At 37.4% G+C, this 16,647-nt stretch overlaps 1 protein-coding gene across 1 annotated transcript in view; it reads left to right on the forward strand.

The window, feature by feature from the left end:
- The window catches only part of FBXO16 (F-box protein 16), a 50,249-nt gene that overhangs the window by 22,081 nt on the left and 11,521 nt on the right, over nt 1–16,647 (forward strand). Inside the window, exons 4-6 of the mRNA XM_047090580.1 lie at nt 1,394–1,558; nt 7,425–7,654; nt 15,075–15,177. Of these exons, the coding sequence (XP_046946536.1) occupies nt 1,394–1,558; nt 7,425–7,654; nt 15,075–15,177 (498 nt within the window). The remainder of the gene's footprint in view (nt 1–1,393; nt 1,559–7,424; nt 7,655–15,074; nt 15,178–16,647) is intronic.

Here is a 16,647-nt window from a genome sequence, read left to right on the forward strand (position 1 = left end):
GCTTTGAGTTGTTTAAAAAGATGGAGGCAGGAAGGGTCTGATAATTTTGAAAGCTCCTACCCTCCTACCTACTCTTCAATTTGCCTCATCTGTCTACCTTAAAAACAAGCAAAAAAACACCAAAGAGCAAAAACAAAACATACCAAAACCTTATCTACCCCCGGGGAGTGGGGGAGGGAGGGAAAAACTTGATACCCAGCTCAAAACAAGATGTAAGGAAAATGAGGGAAAGAGTGAGAATTGAGATATTTTTCTCCTCATCTCATCCCTCTGAAACCCCACCTCTCCACTGAATTCTGAGTTAATTAACCATATGGGGATTAAGGTTGCTGTTGTTTCATTTCTGCATTGAACAAAGTAGATGTGATTTCTGTTCCTGCCTGCAGGGCTCTGTCAGATTTTCTACCCTTTTTCATTCTTCCAGCTCCTGAACCTGTTATTTCTTGTAATTGTGCCCTCCCCTCTCCTGTTTGTCTCCTCTTCAGCCCAGAAAACAATGCTAAACATAATGGAACTCAGTATTTGGTAGATGGAAGGAGGAAGAGAGGGCTAGATAAATGGATGGATGAATATTATATTGTTCTGCCTTTGTGTGTGTATGTGCTCAAAAATTATTAATGACTTAATCTTGAAAAAGCGACTAATTTCCCAAGGTTGAAATTTAGATTTGAAGGTTAGATGTTGTCTTTGCAACTTTTACAGCACGACACAGAACCCCTGGGCTGAACTTTATATATGAACTAGCTTTCAGCAAGACTTGTTCAAAATCTGAAGTAAGTTACTATAAATACTGCTGCATCATAGTAGGGTCATCTCCAACATTTGCTGGATGTGTGAGAATGACCAGAATGCCATGGGAATGGAATGTAGAGAATAAACAGTGTATGCTCTATGGAATCTTAAAGGCTACATAGGGCACACCATATCAGTAATTGCGTTCTGTTTATAAAATTTCTATTTAGTTAAATCATAAGAATGGAGGGAAAATGGAAGCATACCAAAAATGAGTAAATAATATGCAGACCTGAGTTTCTATAACCCTCCTATAACTTTCATATGAACTTCTAGGAAGTTCCAAAGTCTATTTGAGCCACGGTTGCCTTGTTTGCAACATGAGAGTAGTAATAACACCTACCTCTTTAGGTTGCTGTGGGGATGGTTAATAGGTACTCAATAAATATTAGTTGACTCTGAATCTAAGTGTGATTTAACATTTAGAGAAAATCCTCCTGCCTAGGTAGAGAGCATTTCAGGTAGATAATTATTTAAGTTGTGATTTGGAGGAAAAGAACAATCGAGTTATCTCAGGTCCAGGGTGACAGCTCAAGACCTAGAAAAAATGGGCATGTAAACTGAGTTAAGTTTTTTTTTCTTTCCAATTACTTTTTTTCAGGTGAGCTGGCACTGGAAGAACTTAACTGAGCTGGATCAGCTCTGGATGCTCAAATGTTTACGATTTAACTGGTACATCAATTTCTCTCCAACTCCCTTTGAGCAGGGTATATGGAAGAAGCACTACATTCAAATGGTAAAAGAACTTCATGTTACCAAGCCTAAGGTACATTTGGGATGAAAAGCAACAAATATACAAATATCAGCTATTTAGGAATACCAGAGGGGAGATGGATGGGGAGGGGGGTGGGGAATGGGTTAAACAGGTGATGAGGATTAAGGAGGGCACTTGTAATGAGCACCTGGTGTTGTATGTAAGTGTTGAATCACTATATTGTACACCTGAAATGAATATTACACTGCATGTTAACTAAGTGGAATTTAAATTAAAACTTAGGGGCACCTGGGTGGCTCAGTCGGTTGAGCGCCTGACTTCGGCTCAGGTCACGATCTCATGGTCTGTGAGTTTGAGCACAGTCTGGCTCTGTGCTGACAGCTCAGAGCCTGGAGCCTGCTTCGAATTCTGAGTCTGTCCTCCCCTGTTCTCACTCACTCTCTCTCTCTCTTTCAAAAATAAATAAACAGGGGCACCTGGGTGGCGCAGTCGGTTAAGCGTCCGACTTTAGCCAGGTCACGATCTCGCGGTCCGTGAGTTCGAGCCCCGCGTCGGGCTCTGGGCTGATGGCTCAGAGCCTGGAACCTGTTTCGGATTCTGTGTCTCCCTCTCTCTGACCCTCCCCCGTTCATGCTCTGTCTCTCTCTGTCTCAAAAATAAACTTAAAAAAAATTAAAAAAAATAAAAAATAAAAAAAAATAAACATTAAAAAAACTTTTTTTAATAAATTAAAACTGAAAAAAAAAGGGAATTCCAGAACTAAGACTAAATGATCAAACTTGAAGTTGGGGAGGGGACTTGGTTGAAAGGAAGTACACTATTAGGTCAAAATTTTCCTTTTCTGAGAACTTGATAGCCTTGTTCAAGACATCCATGCTAGTTGAGAGTCCTCATGGGACACTCCCAAAACCACAGTTCCACCCAGGAGGCTAGGACTGCGGAACTCCTCATTCTGTTCAGATTCCTGGATTTCTGTGTCTCTGACTCACACACCAAGCAATTCTGACACTGAGACTCTGTGGAGAATGTGCAATATTTGCTATCAAAGGGTCATCAAATTTTACTTTATTAATTCAAATTTTCTGATTCTATCAGGTGAGCTAAAGTTTATTTGTGTATCATTTACAAAGAAAAGTTTTCCAATAAATCTGTAATTATGGAAATGAGTAATGAGTATACTAAAGTTCTTTTTAATCTAGAAACTAAGCAATGTAAAGCATTTACATATGATCATAAAAAGTAAATAATGCAGGAATAATTTTTCTAGTTGTTTTGTCTGCATTATAACCAATGTTTATGTTCATTCTTATAGTCACAGTTAATTAGATAACTCGTGGGAAAATTTTATGAGCCTTTTCTTTATGGTGTGATCTATACACACGCAGAGTTGTGCATTGTTTTGTACAATAGATGAGTTCCTGAAAATTATGTGTAAATTAAATTTTTTTAATGATTTTTAAAACCACAGGGGTATCATATCCTGTGAAAAAATTGCAGTGAATCCTTTTAAAATTGAAGAATCCTTTTGAAAGATGAATAGTCAGCTCCTAACTTGTTCATTTAGGTTTAGTTTTATTGTTTTAAAGTAGAATCCATCTACATTTAATATAGTAATAAACTATGCATAATTAATATTGTTACAATTGCAACGATAAAACTAGTCTTTCAGATTTCAGTAATGGGTGTGCTCCATGAGGATTTCTTTTAAAAAAGAAAAATTTAAGTTGCAGTGATGGAAGAAGTTATTTTCAAAATTACCATGGCAGTGACTTCTTTTCAGATCTGATAAGGCTTTTCTTGACTCTCATTTTCAGTTGGGGGCAGGGAATGTCATTCAATAGCTTGAAGCTTGGGCAGTTCTGGGGCAGAGAAGAGAAAAGTGATTAACCAGTTTGTAGAAGAAAAGAGGTTTTGAGTAGTACTTATAAAACTGACTTTACAGCTTTGTCTTTAGCAATAATTCTTTTCTATAAAATATGTATAACTGTATTTAAAAATAATGAATAGTTCTGATGCGAGAAAATTGCCACCTCTTTGCTTAGTATTACATTTCTTTAGCAAACACTTTGTTATATTAAACTTTAATTTTTCTGCTTGATAAATAGACCTAAATCAGAACGACAAAGGTTAATAAAATCTACTAATAAACTTATTGATTAAAGAAATAGACCTTGGGGCACCTGGGTGGCTCAGTCGGTTGAGTGTTCGACTTCAGCTCAGGTCATGATCTCACAGTCTGTGAGTTCGACCCCGCGTCGGGCTCTGTGCTGACAGCTCAGAGCCTGGAGCCTGCTTCAGATTCTGTGCCTCCCTCTCTCTCTTCCCCTCCCCTGCTCATGCTCTGTCTCTCTCTGTCTCAAAAATAAATAAAGACATTAAAAAAAAAATTAAAAAAAAAAAAAAGAAATAGACCTAAGTCAGAAACACTGAAGAGTCATGTGATTAAGGTTAATAAAGTCATGTGACTAAGGTTAAAAAGTCAACTGTCAGCACCATACATGCTTGAGTAATTTGTGTAGTTTCCTGTGAGGTTACTTCAGTGATGGTGAACGTAGGCAGCCACTGGAGTTTACCTTCACTCAAGCACCTCCCCCTTCCACCTCCCCCCCACCCCCAGTACCTTGTACCTGGCATGTGCTTCAGCAGAGCTTTTGAAAGCATTTTATGAGCAAATGGTTGTGGTTAATATTAGTTTCCTCAAGCTTAACATGAAGACTGGACTAGAATGATCTTTGTAACTATCTGCAAGGCTCTGCTATCCACCCCACACAATATAATTTCAAAAAGACTCAATCTAGACAAGGAAGAGTAAGCTGAACCCAAAGTAGATAGAAGGAAGAAATAATAAAGAGCTAAGATCAATGAAATCAGAGTAAACAATAGAGAAAAATCAGTAAAACCAAAGCTGCTTCTTTGAAAACATAAATAAATTTCATAAGTTTCTAGCTAGGCTGATCAAGGAAAAAAAAGAGAAAACATTCATTACTCGTAACAGAAATGAAAGAGGGGGCATCAGTACAGATCCTGTAAACATGAGAAGAATAATGAGAGAATACTATGAATTAGTCCACATCACTAAATTTGACCACTTAGATGAAACACAATTCTTGAAAATACAAATTACAAAAAGTCTCAATAGGAAATAGAAAGCATGAATAAATGTTTATCATTTATGAAATTGAATTCATAATTTTCCATAAAACTCTAGACCCAGATAGCTTCATTGGTGAATTTTATCACAGATTTAAGGAAGGAATCTAATTCTTTTTTTTTTTTTTTTTAATTTGAGAGAGAGAGCATGAGCAAGTGGAGGGGAGGGGCAGAGGGATAGAGAGAGAATCTCAAGCAGGCACCACACTCAGCATGGAGCCTGATGTGGGGCTTGATCCCATGACCCTGGGATCATGACCTGAACTTAAATCAAGAGTCAGACACTTGGGGCACCTAGGTGGCTCAGTTGGTTGAGCAGCCGACTTTGGCTCAGGTCATGATATCGCAGTTTGTGGGTTTGAGCCGTGTCGGGCTCTGTGCTGACAGCTCAGAGCCTGGAACCTGCTTCGGATTCTGTCTGTCTGTCTCTCTCTCTCTCTGCCCCTCCCCTGCTCATGCTCTGTCTCTCTGTGTCTCAAAAATAAATACAAACATTAAAAAAAACATTTTTAAGAGTTGGATGCTCAGGGGCAGCTGGGTGGCTCAGTCGGTTGAGCCTCCAACTTCAGCTCAGGTCATGATCTCGCAGTCCAGGGGTTTGAGCCCCGTGTCAGGCTCTGTGCTGACAGCTTGGAGCCTGGAGCCTGCTTCTGATTCTGTGTCTCCATCTATCTACTTCTCCCCTGCTTGCACTCTGTCTCTCTCTCTCTTAAAAATAAACATTAAAAAAAAACCAAAAATTAGATCTTTAAAAAAAAAAAAAAAGAGTTGGACCCTCAGCCAACTGAGCCACCCAAATATTAGTTCTACATAAATTCTTTTATAAAATGGAAGACAGGAACACTTCCCAACTCATTACCTTTATACCAAAACCAGATAGAACCTTTATAAGAAAACAAAACAAAACCCCAGACTAATGTCCCTCATGAAAACAAACATAAAAATCCTTTAAAAATATTAGCAAATTAAATCAAGTTATTTATAAAGAAAGAATAATACATGATGACCAAGTGGGATGTATCCATGGAGAGTAAGGTTGGCATAATATTAAAAATTAACCAATGTAATTCACGGAATAAAAGAAAAAAGATGTATGATCATTTCAGTATATGCAACAAAAGCATTTAACAGAAGTTCAACATCCACTCATGATTTTAAAAATTCTCAAAAAGGCTTTAGGTGAACAACATTTTGTTTACTTAATACAGAAAAGTATCACAGTTTCTATTCTGTTTTGTTAAAGAGTCAAACATTTTGTTACTATATGAACATAAAGTTCATATACATAATGTTTGTATAAAATTACTAACACACTAATTTTCTGCCTGAAATTGTTTATTGTTGTGTATTATTTATTCCCAGTAGTATTAAATAAGGTCTTCTTCAGCAAAAACAGACAGATTCTGTTTGATATAAGCTCAGAGAAATGAAATGAATGACCATTCTAAATGAGACCTGAAGAAAATATTGAATACTAAACCAATAATGAGCTATCAATTATATAAATATGAAAGGTCTTCTTAACAATCATTCATTAAATTAGTAAATATTTATTAAGTACTGTTACATGCTGGGTGCTGAGTATAAGGGTCCTAACCCTACTTTCAAGGAGCCTAGTCTAGTGGCCTAGGACATAAACAAATACATAATTACAACACGGAGTAATACATGCTATTCTGTAATAGAAATGTATACAATGAACAGTTAACACAAGGATAAGAAACTAACTGATTCTGCTTGAAGAGATTGGGGAATTTCTTAATTTTCACCAACAATTCAAGCAAACCAATTTACCACGCAAAGCTTCCCTAATCTCTTAAAGAACAAAAATTAAGCCTTTAATGGCTTCTCAACATACCATTACCACTTCCCTTAGGTTACAACCACATAAAAAACCTTATGAATTTCACACACAAAAATAGACTTTCAATTTGGGAAATTAAAGCAAAAGTATTCTTTGGGAGCAGTTAAGGTTTTGAAAACCGATAAAATCTATAGTTTACCCCCCATATAACTCGAAGTTGTCCCTGTGTGTTATAGATAATTAAGCCTGGAGTACCTTTTTTGGAATGTGTACATTTTTAGGAATAAGTTCACTGCAATTGTGGAAAAATTATACAATGATGTGGTAGAAGAGGTGGCAGTACAGGATAGAGAGGTTTAGAGCAAGGACTTGAAAGCAAGACAGTCCTAGATTCAAATTCTGACCCTTTGGGGTCCCTGGGTGGCTCAGTCCATTACGCATCTGACTTCAGTTCAAGTCACGATCTCACAGTTCATGAGTTTGGCCTCACATAGGGCTCTCTGCCATCAGCATAGAGTCTGCTTTTGACCCTCTATCCCCCTCTCCCTCTGATCTCTCCTTCCCCTGCTTGCTCTTTCTCTCTCTCTCTCTCTCTCTCTCTCTCTCTCTCTCTCAAAAATGAATAAACATTAAAGAAAAAAAATTCTGACCCTCTGTCTTACTACTTATGTAATAGTGGGCAAGCTCATTGGTTTATCCTATCTTCAGTTTCCGCTTCTGTAAATGAGAGTAGTAACTATTACCTTTTAGAGTTATTATGAAGGTTAAATAAAATAATGCATGAAAACTTCCTGAGAAAGTACCTGACACATACAAGTACTCCTGGATTGGTGGCTGCTATAATTATTGTCACCATTATCATTGCAGTTGGGGCGATGATGATGGTGGTGGTGGTGGTGGTGTTTTGTTTTTTGTTGTAATTATTATGATGTTTTAAGAACAGAAATAATTTTCTTCTTCTAGACACCTCCAAAAGACAGGTTTGCGGTTGCTGACATTCAACCAGTTACAAGCAGTTCTCCAGAGGAAAAGCAGTTTCCAGCATCTGCTTTCCGGTCCTCTTCCTCTTTGAGAAAGAAGACTCAGGGGGAGAAAGAACTCCCACCCTGGCGATCCTCTGACAAACATCCAACTGATATCATTCGCTTCAATTACCTGGACAACTGTGATCCCATTGTGCAAATCTGGCAAGGGTGAGAAGCTCCGTGCTCTTTTCTACTTATTTGCCATTAGACACAATTTGCTGGCACTTCAGTATAGGAAAGGATGAAAATAGAATTTACTGTGAAAAAAAATGCTTTTCAATGAATAGAAGCAAAAAGTAATTGAGAAGTAAACCATTATTGGTAAATTTGCCTTGTTCATTAGGTTTTGTTTGCATTTTGTAGCTCTTATAATTTCACATTACAGCTTCTTTTGATATATATTTTTTTAATGTTTATTTTTGAAAGAGAGAGAGACACAGAGCATAAGCAGAGGAAGGACAGAGAGATTGAGAGACACAGAATTTGAAGCAGGCTCCAGGCTCCGAGCTGTCAGCACAGAGCCCAACACGGGGCTCAAACTCACGAACCATGAGATCATGACCTGAGCCAAAGCTGGACACTTAACCGACTGAACCACCCAGGCGCCCCTTCTTTTGATATTTTAATACTTCAGATTTCAGTCTAGCACCATAGAGTTCATTCTGGTCTTTTCCTTTTCCATATTTACACCTCCCTTCTCTGACAGTGAGAAACCAGGCTCTCATATTTATTTATGCAAGTTATATATGTACATATATAATTTTGATTATATACTATATATATAATTTATATAAAAATTGCATACTATATTCACACACACACATATACATGAACAGTATGTATTTACTTACAAATACTGAAAGTAATTTTAAAATTGCTAACCTATTTCGTTATTAAAACAAATCTGCTAACTAGACAGTATTTGTTTATGGTTCTTTTTTTTTAATGTTTATTTTTGAGCAAGAGAGAGTGCAAGCGAGGGAAGGGCAGAGAGAAAAGGAGACACAGAATACAAGGCAGGCCCTAGGCTCTAGGCTCCAACCTGTCAGCACAGAGCCCAACATGGGACTCAAACCCACAAACCATGAGATCATGACCTGAGCTGAAGTTGGACGCTTAACCAACTGAGCCAGGCAACCCTGTTTATGGTGCTTTTTGACTTTAGTCTGAGGGCATATATTCATAACACTGTGTTCAAAAGTTATGTGGGTTCTTTTTTTAAATATCTCCCTTCACTGTGGTTTGTTACATAGTTCTAAAGTTCAAACTACATAAAAGCAAACCAGAAGTGGGGCGCCTGGGTGGCTCAATAGGTTAGGTTAAGCCTCTGGCTCTTAATTTTGGTTCATGTCATGATCCCAGAGTTAGTGAGATCAAACCCTAAATCGGGCTCTGTGCTGACAGCGTGGAGCCTGCTTGGGATTCTCTCTCTCTCTCTCTCTCTCTCTCTCTCTCTCTCTCCCTCCCTCCCTCCCTCTCTCTCTGCCTTCTCCCCCCAATAAATAAATAAAAACTCTTTTTAAAATGTATACGGAAAGTGCACAAAAGGTATACTCAGAGAAGTGCCACACCCCCATCTCTTCCATTCCTCTCCCACCCTGTCATCTTTTCCACCCCATTCCCACTAACAAACCTAATTATTTTACCATTTTTCAACTATCTGATTGGCAAACAGTTTAAAGGTTGACAATACATTCTGTTGGTGAGGCTGTGGGCGAACAGGTACCTCATACATTGCTAGTAGGAATATAAATTGGCACAAACCTTATAGAGGGATATTTGGCAATTACCCAGCAAAAATACATATGTCTTTACATTTTGACCCCAAAATCCCACTTCTAGGAATCAACCTTGAAAATAAGAAAAGTAGGGGCACCTGGGTGGTTCAGTCAGTTAAGTGTCTGACTCTTGATTTTGGCTCAGGTCATGATCTCATGGTTAGTGAGTTTGAGCCCTGTATCGGGCTCTGCAGTGTGGAGCCTCCTTGGGATTCTCTCTCTCCCTTTCTCTCTCTGCCCCTCCGCTGCTCACACTTTCTCTCTTTCTCTGAAAATAAATAAACTTTAAAAAAAGAAAATATGAGAAGTATATCTGTATAAGGATATTTATTGCAGGGGTGTTTCCTATTTTAAAGTATTGGGAATAACTTAAATTTTCATACATGGAGAATGTCTGTTGAATAAACTGGGTATGGTCCATTCACACAATGGAGTACTAGGCACATATGAAAATGAGGAAGAGCTCTCTGAACTGATTGGCAGTAAGAAGGTACGTTGTTAAGGGAGAGAGGCACATTTCAAGAGAGTATCTGTAGTATGCCACCCATAGTACAGAAAGAAGAGAAAGTAAGAAAATATACATCTGTGTCTGTATATACACATGTATCTGTTAATATACACATACATACATGTTTACAGGATAAATAAGAAAGGAAATAAATTTTGGAATGTTTTGTAATGTTTTAATATGTCTGCTATGTTTTCAGAATATATTTATTTATTTATTTATTTTTTTAATTTTTTTTTTCAACGTTTTATTTATTTTTGGGACAGAGAGAGACAGAGCATGAACGGGGGAGGGGCAGAGAGAGAGGGAGACACAGAATCAGAAACAGGCTCCAGGCTCCGAGCCATCAGCCCAGAGCCCGACGCGGGGCTCGAACTCCCGGACCGCGAGATCGTGACCTGGCTGAAGTCGGACGCTTAACCGACTGCGCCACCCAGGCGCCCCTCAGAATATATTTAAACAGATTAACATCAAGGCAGCATAAGATAGTAAAAGTGTACAGGCTCTGGAGCCATACTGCTTGGGTTCAAATCCAGACTCCCACATTTCTAGCTTTGTGATCCTGGGGAGTTCCGTAACTTCTCTGTGCCTTAGTTTCCACACCTGTAAACTGGCAATAATAGTAATACCTAGCTCACAGGGTCCCTGTGAGGTAATCCTCATATATGCAAGATGCTTATGAAAGCACCTAACACGTAGTAAGTAAGCACTTCTTTTGTAGGATGGTTTACTCAAATTATATTATGTGGCTATAGTAAAAGAAAGGGTAATCCCACAAAGTCTGCTGAGTTGGGGACATTCAGATTACTTGTGTATTTTGTATTTTCAGGACTACTCGAATCCCTTTGGAGGTGAGATGAGAGTGGTATCCCAAATTAGGCAAGAATCAAGCTCTTTGAGGGTGCAGACCATGTGCCTTACTCATTTTTATATCATCACTGACTAGCTTTGCAATACTCATTAACTGATTTTGCAAGAAGTGTAGCCTTTCTGTTCATAAACTTTAAATTTTAGTTGCATCAGAAAAAAATCCAATTGAGTTGCTAATAACTTAGAAAGTACTGGGCAAAAAAAAAAAAAAATCAAGGCACAAAACAGAGTTTAAGGAGTGCCTAGGTGGCTCAGTTGGTTGAGCATCCAACTCATAATTTCAGCTCAGGTCATGATCTCACGGTGGCAAGATCAAGATTGAGTCCCATTTTGGGCTCCACACTGGGCATGGAGCCTGCTTGAGGTTGTCTCCCTCCCTCTCCCACTCCCCCTCCCCCACTTGCATGCACGCACACTCTCTCCCTCAAAAAAATAAAATAAAACAAATTTTGGGGGCACCTGAGTGGCTCAGGTGGTTAAGCGTCCAACTCTTGGTTTCAGCTCAGGTCATGGTCTCACGGTGTTCATGGGTTTGCTGTGCTGACAGTATGGAGCCTGCTTGGGATTCTCTGTCTCCCTCTCTCTCTCTACCCCTCCTGCATGTGCTCTCTTTCTCACTCAAAACTAAATAAATAAAACTTAAAAAAAAAAAAAGCAGAGTTTAAAAGAAATACTACCATTTATATTAAAATGGGTGGGAGGGTGCCTGGGGTGGCTCATTTGTTAAGCCTCTGATTTTGGCTCAGGTCATGATCTCACAGTTCATGAGTTTGAGTCCCACATCAGGTGAGCTTGAGCCCTGCTTCTCTCTCTGTCTCTCCCTCTTCCTCTGCCCCTCATGGGATTCTCTCAAAAAAAAAAAAAAAAGGTGGAGGAGAAAGAATATATATATATATATATATATATATATATATATATACACACACACACACACACACACACACGTATATCCATAAAATATCTATACATAAAGTATCTTTGGAATATACACAAGAAACTGATACTATATTGTTTGCCTTCAAGGAGAACTGTAAGTTGGAGACAAGAATAGATGGAAAAAATTTCACTGTACATCCTTTTGAACTCTTGAATTTTGAATCATTGTGAATGTATTGACTATGTATTGATCAATGTATTCCTGAATATAGTATTTAAGAGTTTGTGTGTGGCCCTTATACTGGACTATGGTGGTAAATAGGAGAGAGACAAACTTAGATACCCAGGCATATGAATGGTACATTAACATGAGATAAACTGATAATGTCCTGAGTTTTCTGTGAAACTCAGATACCATTTATGAAAGGCAATAATCACATTAAGTGTTAATGCACTGAACACCCAATTAAAAGGCAGAGATTATAGAATGGGTAAAAAGGCAAGAACTGACCATATACTTTTTACAAGAGACACACCTTAAATACAAAGACACAGATAGGTTTAAAAGTGAAGTGATGGAAAGAGATGTACCATGCAAAGAGTAAGCATAAGAAGGGTAGGATGACCACTAATATCAAATAAAAGAGCCATCAGGACAAAGAGTATTACCAAAGATAAAGAGGGACATTTCATAATGATACAGGGGTTAACTAAAGAGGAAGATATAACTGTTACAAATGCATATCTACTTAATTACAAGGCTCAAAGTACTTAAGAGAAAAATTGATGGATCTAAAGAGATAGACAATTCCACGAACACCCTTTTTTAAGTGCATGTGCTACATTCACCAAGACAGACACGATGCTTGGACTCTTCAAAAAGTCAGTGCCATGAGGAAAAAAAAGAAGTGGGAAAAATGTTCTAGACATAAGAAACATAACAACCAAATGCAGTTTGAATCTATATAGGATTCTGATTAAAAAAAAAAAAAAAAAGACTGGGGTGCCTGGGTGGCTCAGTCGGTTAAGCATCCGACTTCAGTTCAGGTCATGATCTCACAGTTTGTGAGTTCAAGCCCCGCATCAGGCTCTGTGCTGACAGCTCAGAGCCTGGAACCTGCTTCAGATTCTGGGTCTCCCTCTCTCTCCCCCTCCCCTGCTCACTCTGTGTCTCTCTCTCTCAAAAATAAATAAACATTAAAAAAAAAAGATTATAGAAGACATTCTTGGAACAATTGCAGAAATTTGAATATGAATTGAATATTAAATGATATTAAAGAATTACCATTCATTTTTCAAAGTATGATGACACTAATGTGGTTAGGTAGGCAAATACTCTCTGAGGAGATGAGTATTGAAGTATTTAGGGGTGAAGTGTCTGTAATTTATTTTCTTACAGTATGGGAAAAATGCATACATACATATATATACACACATACATATATACATGATGTGTGTATCTATATATATGTATCTATATAGAGAGAGGGATAAAGCAAAAATATCAAAATTGTTGAATCTAGTTGGAGAGTGTATGGGTAATCAGTGTGCTATTCTTTCAAATGTTCTTTATATTCAAAAGTTCTTAATTAAAAGTTGGGGGACATTTTTGAAAACTAAGCAACAAGAGATATTTGAGCAAAGCTGGACTTTTTAAATAAAAATTTTTATAATGGATATTCAAATATCAAAATACAACCACTTGTAACCATCAGCTAGCATTAACAGTTTTGAACTCATGACCAATCTGGTTTCCTTTATCCCTCAACCCTTCTTCCCTTTCCCCAGGTTACTTTGAAGACAAATCTAAAGGTTGTATTATTTCATTCATATATATGTCAATATATATTGAAATTGTGGTATTTCATATCACCTCTAAATCCATGGATGATTTCATAATAAATCAAATATCAAACCAGTTTTGAGGTATCTTTGTCTCATAAAAGGTATTTTTAAACAGTTGGTTTGTTTAATCAGCTTCCATATAAGGTTTGCATATTGTATTTAGTCCATGTGTCACTTAAATCTTTTTTTTCTTTTTTCTTTTTTTGGATCTATAGGCTTATCCTCTGTCCTTTTTTTCTCCCCTTGCAATTTGTTTCTTATAGAAATCAGGCTATTTATTCTGTAGAGCTTCTCACATTCTGATTTTGCTGATTGTACTCCCAACGTGCAGCTTGGCATGTCCCTCTGTCTCCTGTACTTGGCCATACTGGTGGTCAGAGCTAGAGGCTTGAGGAGATAGGATCATGTACTTCCATCATGAGGTGCAAATCTCCAGTTGTCTCTTTTTTTGTGATGTTAGTGGCTATTGAGGATCATTGCTTAGATCCATTACTTCAGGCAGACTTTTTTGGAAAGTGCCAGAGAATAAACGCTTTACAGGATATATCTCTGTCACAACTGTTCGACTTTGCCATTGTAGTCTGAAAACAGTCAAAGACAAGATGCAAAAAAATATAAGCATGACTATGTCCCCATATAACTTTATTTACAAAAATAGGCATTGGGCCAGAGTTCACCTCTGGGCTGCAGTTTGCTGATCCCTACTTTATCCTAATATATATGATAGTTTTAGAAAACCAATACTAATATTAATACAAAAAATAGGATTACTAAAAAACAGTTTAAGATTTCTTTGCCTGTATTTTTGTCCTTAGTTCTTAGTAGAATACTACAAAGAATATGTGGACAAATTACTGTGTTAAAGTCCCATGAACTAACTAATTCCTCCATGTGTAATAATGCCACTAACTCCATAGACAAGGTTGTTTCTTTTATTTGTTCTTAGATTTTAGGGATTTTCTTCCTTTGTTTTATTTTATAATTTTGAGAAAAATTGAGATGGTTCCAAAGTCAAATATATAAAACAAAGTATATTTGGAGAAGTCTAGCTTCTGTTCCTACCCCTCCATACTGTTCTTTGTTCTTGATTGGATCACATAGGGATCCTACTTATAGGTAACCATTTTTCAAGATGTTATGGTGTCGTCCTTCCATTTAAAAAAATTTAAGCAAATACACACAGGCATTTTTGAAATAAACATACCACTTTATTCACCTTTCTTTTTTTTTTTTTAACATTTTTAATGTTTATTTATTTTTGAGAGAGAGAGAGACAGAGTGTGAGCAGGGGAGGGGCAGAGAGAGACACACACAGAATCCAAAGCAGACTCCAGGCACTGAGCTGTCAGCACAGAGCCTGACATAGGGCTCAAACCCATGAACTACAAGATCATGACCTGACCTAAGTCAGAAGCTTAACCAACTGATCCACCCATGCACCCCCACCTTTCTTTTTTCATGTAACAATATATCCTGGTGATCACTCCACAGTTGTATGTAGAATTACCCTGCCTTACTTTTTATAGCTCATGGTACTCCATTGTGTGGATGCATCAGAGTTTATTCAACCAGTTCTCTTATGATCTACATTTGGCCCATTTCCACTTGAGTGAAAACAATCATTTAAATCATAGGAACAACAAAATCAAACAGACAAATAGCCATGCAAATTTAAAATGATTGTAATTTTCCAATGATTTCTAATTTACAGAAGGAGGAAAAGACATGAAATGAACCCAGATTTCAGCCAACAGTCACATGATAAGAAAAATAAATTGCAGGATAGATCTAAACTAAGGAAAGCACAGTCACTGGTAAGTATTGCTTACAAAAGCTTCCCCACCATAACATTTGTGAAGATTGCTGGATCTTGAATCCTATTTGTGAAACTGAATTTGTTTTTTTTAATCAGAATCATCAAGTGGTGGTTTAAATTCTGGTCTCTGACAAGCTGTGTGACCTTAAAGACATCTTTTATTTAATTTCTCTTAGGTTCTATTTAAAAAAAATTTTTTGAGTATAGTTGACGTACAATGCTGCATTAATTTCAGGTGTATAAAGGAGTGATTTAACATCTCTATATGTTAAGCTTTGCTCACCACAAGTTGTAGCTACCATCTGATGACACCACACAACGCTATCATAATATCAGTGCCTATAATCCCTGTGCTGTACCTTTTATTTATTTATTTATTTTTAATTTTTTAAGTGTTTATTTTTGAGAGAGAGAGAGAGAGAGAGAGGGAAAGAAACAGAGAGACATAGAATCAAGAGCAGGCTCCAGGTTCTGAGCTGTCAGCACCAGCCCAACACAGGGCTTGAACCCACAATCATGACCTGAGCCAAAGTTGGACGCTTAACCAACTGAGCCACCCAGGCACCCCTGTAGCTTTTATTACCATGAGACTCTACACCTCTATTTTCTTATCTGCTAAAAAAAAATAAAAAATAAAAAACAGACTGGATGAAGTGAAATGGATGAATCTGCTTTGAAAGTATACAATATAAAGGGAGCACAATTATCATTGGTTCTTTCTTCTGCTGTCAGTCTGTTGGGGGTGGGGAGTCTCTATAGATTATTTCCTTATAGAGTGAAGGTTCCACTGACCTAAGAAAAAGGTATGCTTTCCTGCTCCCAGTGGGGCATGATTATAAAAGTGCATTTGAAGTAACTTCAGAAAAAATGAATTAGGAATTTTTCTTTCCCCAGTTAAAAAATAGCTAATTGACTACCTAATAAAGTCAGTGATTGTGATTAGGGAACATTATTATTTCAGAGCAGAATTTCCCAAATTGTGGTTCTGTACCCCCAGTGGATCTCTCTCAGCCCGTATGAGTCTTTGGAGCAAAGTAGAAGAGAATAAGGATGGAATAAAAAGTTCATTTTAGCAGTAAAGATTTAGGGAAAAAAAGCTGAGGATACACACGCAAGGAAAATTAATGTAAAGTGGATGTCAATTGGGAGAGGAATAAGTATGTACTCGTGAATAAATCACTTTTATAGCTCTCTTTTAAAGCTCTATTACTTTCTGTTTAAATGTATTTTCAAGTGTTATGTTTCAAAAAAAAAAGAGAGAGCTTTTATAAAATGAGCTTTTTTAAAAATAGGGCAGTCTGTATTCTGAGGGGCCAATTTTGTTGGACTGGATGAGGCTTATCACAGACATATGTACAGATGCCCAAGGGAATGAGGAAGCTGAAAGCAGAGCAGTAAAATTGTCAGTGAAAACCATTAATTGAGAAAAATAACTTTATGAGGCTTATCACATAGGCCATTTAGGCAT

The sequence above is a fragment of the Lynx rufus genome, unplaced genomic scaffold (assembly GCF_022079265.1).
Source record: "Lynx rufus isolate CCGP_SWC_20201006 ecotype Redwood Valley unplaced genomic scaffold, mLynRuf1.p SCAF_3, whole genome shotgun sequence".
NCBI classification, from domain to species: domain Eukaryota; kingdom Metazoa; phylum Chordata; class Mammalia; order Carnivora; family Felidae; genus Lynx; species Lynx rufus.